Source organism: Physeter macrocephalus, chromosome 4, assembly GCF_002837175.3.
Source record: "Physeter macrocephalus isolate SW-GA chromosome 4, ASM283717v5, whole genome shotgun sequence".
In the NCBI taxonomy this organism is placed as follows: domain Eukaryota; kingdom Metazoa; phylum Chordata; class Mammalia; order Artiodactyla; family Physeteridae; genus Physeter; species Physeter macrocephalus.
The window spans coordinates 67841291-67849375 of record NC_041217.1 but is presented as its reverse complement, the minus strand read 5'-3'; the positions used below and the strand labels follow the sequence as shown (position 1 = coordinate 67849375).

At 42.9% G+C, this 8085-nt stretch overlaps 1 protein-coding gene across 1 annotated transcript; it reads left to right on the top strand.

Annotated features, from left to right (window-relative positions):
* Window positions 1-2118: 2118 nt before the first annotated feature.
* LOC112062431 (Fc receptor-like A) lies at window positions 2119-4716 on the top strand. The gene is made up of 4 exons (XM_024116834.1): window positions 2119-2230; window positions 2551-2817; window positions 3290-3574; window positions 4415-4716. The coding sequence occupies exons 1-4, from the start codon at window positions 2119-2121 to the stop codon at window positions 4714-4716; spliced, it is 966 nt and encodes a 321-aa protein (XP_023972602.1).
* The last annotated feature ends 3369 nt before the right edge of the window (window positions 4717-8085 follow it).

Sequence of the window (8085 nt, the reverse complement as noted above, 5' to 3'; positions counted from 1 at the left end):
CATTGGCAATAATTACTGTCAGATGTTTTCCTTGAAGTGACAGACTCACTTTGTTCACCTTTGAGAAAATATCTGAGAAATACCCAAGTCTGAATGACCATAGTTTTTTAGTCATTCTTTCAATTAAAAATGGTATTCTGAGAAAAAGAGTAGCTTGTTCTGGTTCAGCTCAGAACTCAATTGTGTAACAGCTTTCAATGAAGACAGCCTTTGTATTTCAGTACAGAAGTACATACTTCCTATTTCATCACACAGCATATTAAAAATATGTATATTTTGAGCTCAAAATTTAATAAAACTAATTTTTAAAATTATTTCATCCAGGTTTTGTTTTGGTTTTGGTTTCTTACTGTGAGTGCATAACATAACGGTGAAAAATACAGTTTGGTGCCACTGCCTTAAATTGTGCTTTGGAGTTAGCAGTTTTATCCCCTGTTGCTTTATGCCATTAATGCAAGTGTCAACCTAGTGAAAAAGACAAATAACCTCTTAGTATTATTATAAACATAGTTTTGACTTTGCAGGCCCCTTAAAGGGTCATTAGAACCCCCAGGTATCTACAGACCAAAGTGAGAATTATTGAACTAGATCATTCTTAAAGCCCAGCCTGACACTACTCTCAGAAATGCCAATATTTATGCATTTCTGAAGAGAAGAACCCATTTATTTTTCTATTCCTAAATCAGTTCTCTAGGTATCATAAAATAATTTTGACCTCAACTTAGGTCAATCATTTTAATGCTTTTAATTGGATGCTTTTTAAAAGTCTAAGTTGGTTATATTACATGTTTCTTTATTCCTTTGTACATCTATGAGAAGAAGCATCAGCTTCTGCACAGCAATGGAAATAATCAACAGAGCGAAATGGGAGAAAATATTTGCAAACCCTGTATCTGATAAGGGGTTAACATCCAAAATATATAAGAAACTCAAACAACTTAATAGCAAAAAAACCAAGAACCAGATTAAAAAATGGGCAAAGAATCTGAATAGACATTTCTCAAAAAACGACATACAGATGGCCAATGGGTATATATAATAAAAAGGTGCTCTATGTCACTAATCATCAGGGAAATGCAAATTAAAACCACAATAGGATATCACCCCACACCTGTCAGAATGGCTGTTATCAAAAAGACAAAAGATAACAAGTGTTGGCAAGGCTGTGCAGAAAACGGAACACTTGTGCACTGTTGCTGGGAATGCAAATTGGTGCAGCCACTATGGAAAACAGTATGGAGATTACTCAAAAAATCAAAAATAGAACTGCCTAATGAACAGTAATCCCACTTCTGGATATATATCTAAAGGAAATGAAATCCGTATCTCAAAGAGACATCTGCATTCCCATGTTCATTACATCATTATTTACAATAGCCAAGATGTGAACACAACCTAAGTGTCAACAAATGAATGGATAAAGAAAATGTGATATATGTGTATATATACTATATTATATACACTATATATTGTATGTATTATATATATATATTATACAGACAATGGAATATTATTCAGCCATTAAAAAAAAGAAAATCCTGGGCTTCCCTGGTGGCGCAGTGGTTGAGAGTCCGCCTGCCGATGCAGGGGACACAGGTTCGTGCCCCTGTCCGGGAAGATCCCACATGCCGCAGAACGGCTGGGCCCGTGAGACATAGCCGCTGAGCCTGCGCGTCCGGAGCCTGTGCTCCGCAACGGGAGAGGCCACAGCAGTGAGAGGCCCGCGTACCACAAAAAAAAACAAAAACAAACAAAAAAAGAAAATCCTGCCGTTCACAACAATATGGATGAACTTGGAAGACATTATGCCAAGTGAAATAAGCCAGACACAGAAAGACAAATATTGCATGATCTCATTTACGTGTGGGATCTGAAATAGCCAAACTCGTAGAAGCAAAGAGTAGAATGGTGGTTGTCAGGGGCTGGGGGAGAGAGAGAGAGAGAAAGTTGAGTATGAGGAATTGGCTCACGAGATTATGGAGGCTGAGAAGTCCCATGATCTGCCATCTGCAAACTGGAGACCTAGGAGAGGATAACTGAGTCTGAATCCAAAGACCTGAGAACCAGGGGAGTCAATGATGTAAATCCCAGTTCAAGGGCCGGAGAAGGTGAGGTGAGATGTCTCAGCTCAATCATCGAGGAAGGAAAAAAAAAAAAAAAAAAAAGAGGCAAGACTTCCAGGTCAAGGGCTACACTTTCAGTGAACCCTTCCATCTGATTGTGTCCTACGGTGAGGTCCCAGGAAGGACTGACCAGTGCAGGCCAGGTCTTTCTCCCATTTCCCAAAGTTCTCCTTTCAGCCCCACAGCCCACTCAGGAAGGTGCCCCCTGAAACTGGCCATGGGATGAGATATCATCTGCCCCACCTTCAGCCCAAGAAGCCAGGGTGCCCTCTGTGCTAGGCCCTAGAGAAGTTGTTCCATACTCCCAAGCAGTGGTGAAAGTTACCTGGCCCCTCAGAGAAAGATTAGAGGGGTCTCTTGTGGGCAGCCCTGAGGGAGCTCCCAAGGAAGGCAGTGGGTCACACTCAGCTCTTGCTTTGGACTGCAGACTGGCTGATCCTCCAAAGTCCATCCTGGCCTATATTTGAAGGAGACCCTCTGGTTCTGCTCTGCCAGGCCTGGCAAGACTGGCCACTGACCCAGGTCACCTTTTACCAAGATGGCTCAGCCCTGGGTCCCCCTGGACCTAACAAGGAATTCTCCATCGCCGTGGTGCAAAAGGCAGACAGTGGACACTACCACTGCAGTGCTATCTTCAGGAGCCCTGGTCCTGGGAGCCCAGAAACGGCATCTCCCGTGGCTATCACAGTTCAAGGTAAGAGCTAGAGGCAGTGTCATTGTGGCAGAGGCAGGTGGGGAGAGACAGAAGGACCAAAAATGTCTTTCATTGGAGATGGTAAGGTCACTGAAGGGTTAAGGAGTAGGTTGCTGGCAAATGTCCAAGTTGGGCTTCAAAAGGGGCAGCAATGCTAAGATGACTTTTCAAGTCATTTAGCCCAACTCCAAGTTCAGCATGTTTCCTGCTGCTTTGTCCTACAGTTCTATGCTTCCCAGTGTTCACTGACTGGACATCTGGATTACGGTCAGATTTGCCCATCTCTAGATCTTTTCTAGTCCTGTCTATTGAAGAGAGATAGGACTTGAAAGGTTCAAATGGAACTTTTCTAAGAGAACTCCTTCCCTATAGAAATAGGGGAAGGAAAGTGTGACTGGGGTTCTTTGCCTGTCATGGGTCCACCTGAATGTAGGATGGCTGACCTCTTCTTTCTCACCTATCTCTCCCCCAGAACTGTTTCGAGCCCCGGTTCTCAGAGCCACACCCTCAGCTGAACCCCAAGAGGGAAGCCCGGTAACCCTGAGCTGTCAGACAAAGCTGCCCCTGCAGAGGTCAGCTGCCCGCCTCCTCTTTTCCTTCTACAAGGACAGCAGGACAGTGCGCAGTAGGGGCCCTTCCTCAGAATTCCAGATCCCCACTGCTTCAGAGGCACACTCTGGGTCCTACTGGTGTGAAGCAGCCACTGAGGACAACCAAGTTTGGAAACAGAGCCCCAAGCTGGAGATCAGGGTGCAGGGTGAGTTAGTGTGTATATGTCTGGTGTGTGTGAAAAGGCAGGGGTAGTGGGGGGAATAGGACAATTGGGTTTTTGAGCTAAGGTTCAGTGTAAGCAGGTTAAGAAAGGACACATGGGAGGCAGGAACAATAAGCCAGAGTCCCTAGTGATGGAAGAAAGCACAAATAGGAAACTTCTCCCTCAGACTGTGGTGTATACCTCATCAAACGAAGACCTGAGCCAACTCCACAGCTGCTTCCCCATAGACTTTACACTCCCTACATGACCTCTGGGCATTTGTAGAAATGTAGTATCTAGTGTGAGGACGAAGTAGTCTGGAGTTTCTATTCAATTCTGGGAGTCCCCATTAAGAAGGCTGCATTTGGCCTGAAATATACCCAGAGGAGGTGTCCAGGGTAATGAGGGCACTTGAGTCATGTCATAAGGAAAATAATGGGAGGAATGGGAGATGCTCATTCTGAAGAGGAGGTGACTCGAGGGGCCAGCAGAGGTGTCCTCAAAACACTGAAGGCTGTCCCAAGGATAAGGAGTTACACTAATGTCATATACAATAAGAGGTTGACCTAGGGCCAGTTACCACATGCATGTTGTAAGGAATTAGACTGAAGGAGGAAGAACTGGCTAATATCCATAGCCCTGTAATGATGAGGCCTCGTTGTGCAAGATTTTCAAGCAGTAGTAACTATGCTTCACGTTCAAATTTGGGCCAGAGCCCTCAAGATTTTGTTGCCACTGGGCCCCACAGCTATTTTCAGAGAATAAGAAAGACTGACCAGGAATATGAGGGTAGGGCCACAGTCAGACTTCACTCTTGTCTGTGTCTCCTATCCCATAATCCAGGTCCCTCCAGCTCTGCTGCACCCCCCACCTTGAATCCAGCTCCTCAGAAATCAGCTGCTCCAGAAACTACTTCTACGGAGCCCCCTGGGCCTCTGCCTCCACTGCCCACCCCTTCTTCTAAGGATCTGGGCTCCTCTTCTCCTCTGCAGTTCCCAGATCCCCATCTGCATCACCAGATGGGTGTTCTCCTCAAACAAATGCAGGATATGAGGGTCATCCTTGGTCACCTGGTCATGGAGCTGAGGGAATTGTCTGGCCACCTGAAGCTTGAGACCACAAAGGGTCCTGCCAAATATGAGTAAATGATTCACCTGCCGTGTTGCTCAACTACCCCCAATAAATCCAACTCTTTCTATTTTTCCTCTTTCTGTTCCATACTTAAGCATAAGTAGTCTTACAAGTTGCCCAGTGTTTTGTTAGAGTAACAGGGATAGGTGAGTATAAATAAATGTGTACAAAGTGATAATTGGAATTTAGCTATAATTGTATATTTTCCCTTAACATGACAACATATTCCTGCTCTATCTAGACCAGGAGTTGCCTTCTGTTGCCCAGACCAGAATCTGGTGATTGAAAGAGAAGCAATGAGATGATAGATTTAATGCAGCAATCTCAACCAAGGGCAATCCCTCCCCACCCTAGGGGACATTTGGCAACGTCTGGAGAAATTTTTGATTGTTACATTGAGGGGAGGGTGTGCTACTGGTGTCTAGTGAGTAGAAGCCGGGGATGCTGCTAAACATCCTATAATACACAGAACAGCCTTCCACAACAAAGGATTATCTGGCCCAAAATGTCAATAGTGCTGAGGTTGGGAAACCCCAGCCTAACGGAGGTGTTGGACTCTGGGATGGACCTTTGCTTCTTCTACTTATTCTCTCCTCCTAGCCTTATTCAGCAAATATTAATTACTGGTATTTTGTTGGCCTCTGCTACATACCCAAGTTGATGCTATGTTAAGTATACCCATAAGACAGTGTCTCTGTCTATAGAAAGTTTACAGTTTGGGATGGAGGGGCAGTGATACTCCTACCCATTAAACAATTAAAGCAGGGTATATAAAAATTTCCCATAGGATCCTACTGGACTCAGAAACATGTGATCGAGTAGAACAATGCCAGATCAGCAATTATTTGATGTAATCCATCTCTGAAATATTTTTCTTTAAAAATATACATAAATCTATTTTGGTACCATAGTAATACTTTTTCTTCTTTGCTTGGACTGCTATTGTACATTCTCAGCCAATGAGAGCTAGCCTGCCAGATTCTACAGTAACCTTTGGTCAGTGAGTTAGCACACCATTTTATGACCTCAGCCAAAGAGCATTCTACCATGGTTCTCCTAAATCATGTGGTATGAGGTTATCCAGTGTACTTTTTCTTTGTGCCATTTATTCTGTGTGTAGTTTGGACCCACAGTGATTTACAAAGTATGTACATGTGATCGTTCCAGACATGCCACAAAGAAATAAAGGAATAGAATCATGCTGGATGTTAAAATTCGAGTTTTATGGTGGTTCCTAGCTCCCTCTAAAATACCAGTTTTATGGTGGCTCCTAACACCTTCAAGTGGAAAGATCAGAAAGCAACTGGAAATTGGTAAAAGTCCACAAATATCACTGCAGCATGAGAGGATCGATTAACAACTGTATGAATGGGAGTTGCAAGAAATTATGACCAGAGATATGTCATTTGGTGGATGACCAAAGTGAAAGCTCAACTGCCATTGGACTATGCCAGCTAATGGTACCATGTTCATGAATGCATCCTGCAAGCTTATGCTAAATAAGGAAGTCATGTACAGACAATAAAAGCTAACCGAGATCAAGGAAGGAAGAAATGGGTGCAGCTGGCACTTCTGTACTCCCCATCCATGTGTCTGTGTGGACCTCTATCGTCACACTGCATTTTAATTTTTTACTATCTTATTTCTGTTCACTAGAGGGTGAGCTCTTTGAGAGCTCCTTGAGCTCTCTGTTCCACATTGACTCTTTGGTGTCTAGTTTAATGAGGCATATTTAAACTCTCAGTAAATTTTGTTTCATTGAATTGAATTGGGTCAGCATAATAAGGGAAGGCATCGTGAAGAAGATGGGAATTAAGCTAAACCTTAAAGGATGATTGGTATGTCTGGCATCAGCAAAATCTCCAGATTCTCCCCAGGGGACCCAGATTAGGTCAGGAACTTGGAAGCCTCAGGGAGAGAATCTGCTATCATCAGGGATGAGGAAGGCAAAAACTTAACTGAAAGAATGAGAGAGAGAGAGAGAGTGAGAGAGCTTTTATCTGTCTCTACCTGTCCTGGAGAAGTTGGAGAGGGGGTGGGAAAGAGGAATTGTTATACTAGATTGGGTTTATGGCCTGTGCAGTTTAGGATTCTGTAACCCACAGAGGTCCTAATGCAGCTACACTGGCTGTTATCTCTGAACTAAACATTAGATACAAAGCACATCTATTATCTTGTAAAAGCGAATACTTGCATACCCTATAACCCAGAATTCCATGCCTGGGTATATATGCCGAGTACATGTATACCACAAGACAAGTACAATTATGTTCATAATAACACTATTTGTAAAATCAAAACTTTGGAGTCAATTCAGTTGTCCAACGGAAAAATGGATAAGTTGTGCTATCTTCACAGAACAGAATACTATACAAAAGTAGAATAAATGAACCATAGCTACAATGTAGCAACATAAAAGAATATCAGGAATATTAACATTCAGTGAAAAAAGCAAGTCCCAGAAGATACCATATGGTGTGATGCCCTTTATACAAAGGAATATATTGTTTAACCATTCACTCATACATATGATAAACCTTTTTAAAAAGACACAAAAATGGAAATACCAAGGCCAGGATAGTAGTTACCTCTGAGGGGCTAATGGGAGAAACCATCGGGGAGGAGCGCATAGGTAGATATAAATTATTAATTTTTTTTAATTTAAAAAACTTATTTATTTATTTTTGGCTGCATTGGGTTTTCGTTGCTGCACGCGGGCTTTTTTAGTTGCGGCGAGCGGGAGGCTACTCTTCGTTGCGGTGCTCAGGCTTCTCATTGCGGTGGCTTCTCTTGTTGTGGAGCATGGGCTTTAGGCATGTGGGCTTCAGTAGTTGTGGCATGTGGGCTCTAGAGCGCAGGCTCAGTAGTTGTGGCGCACGGGCTTAGTTGCTCTGTGGCATGTAGGATCTTCCCGGACCAGGGCTCGAACCCGTGTTCCATGCATTGGCAGACGGATTCTTAACCACTGCCCCACCAGGGAAGCCCTAAATTATTAATTTTTAAAATCTTCTCAGATTAGGAATTTAGGCCTCCTTAAATATATGTATATATTTCTCTGAATCATCTTCAAATTCCTTTATGTTTTCTGCCATTGTCTTTTCTTAGAGGTAATAAGAAGCCAAGTTTATTACCTACAGTATGAAGTAGTTCTTTTCCTTTACTGATCCCCAAGTAACCCCAACTTACTAAAGATTGCCCCCAGTATACCCTTAGTATTGCTGGATTTGGTGAACATTTTTTTGCTGACCTTAAAGACATGACTGTAGATGTTTCACACATTTTCCCAGCCAGACAAGACAGCTAATTTTTGTCAGTACAGAAGCACCTTCATTTAATTTGATATTTATGTGCAAAGTACTGTGCAAGGTTCTATAAGAAAAAAG

Excerpts from the sequence above, each read along its gene's own strand:
- LOC112062431 (XM_024116834.1), top strand. The coding sequence starts at position 2,119 with ATGTCTCAGCTCAATCATCGAGGAAGGAAAAAAAAAAAAAAAAAAAAG. Across the intron at positions 2,231-2,550 it reads CCATCTGATTGTGTCCTACG|ACTGGCTGATCCTCCAAAGT; the intron begins GTGAGGTCCCAG and ends TTTGGACTGCAG. Across the intron at positions 3,575-4,414 it reads GCTGGAGATCAGGGTGCAGG|GTCCCTCCAGCTCTGCTGCA; the intron begins GTGAGTTAGTGT and ends CCCATAATCCAG.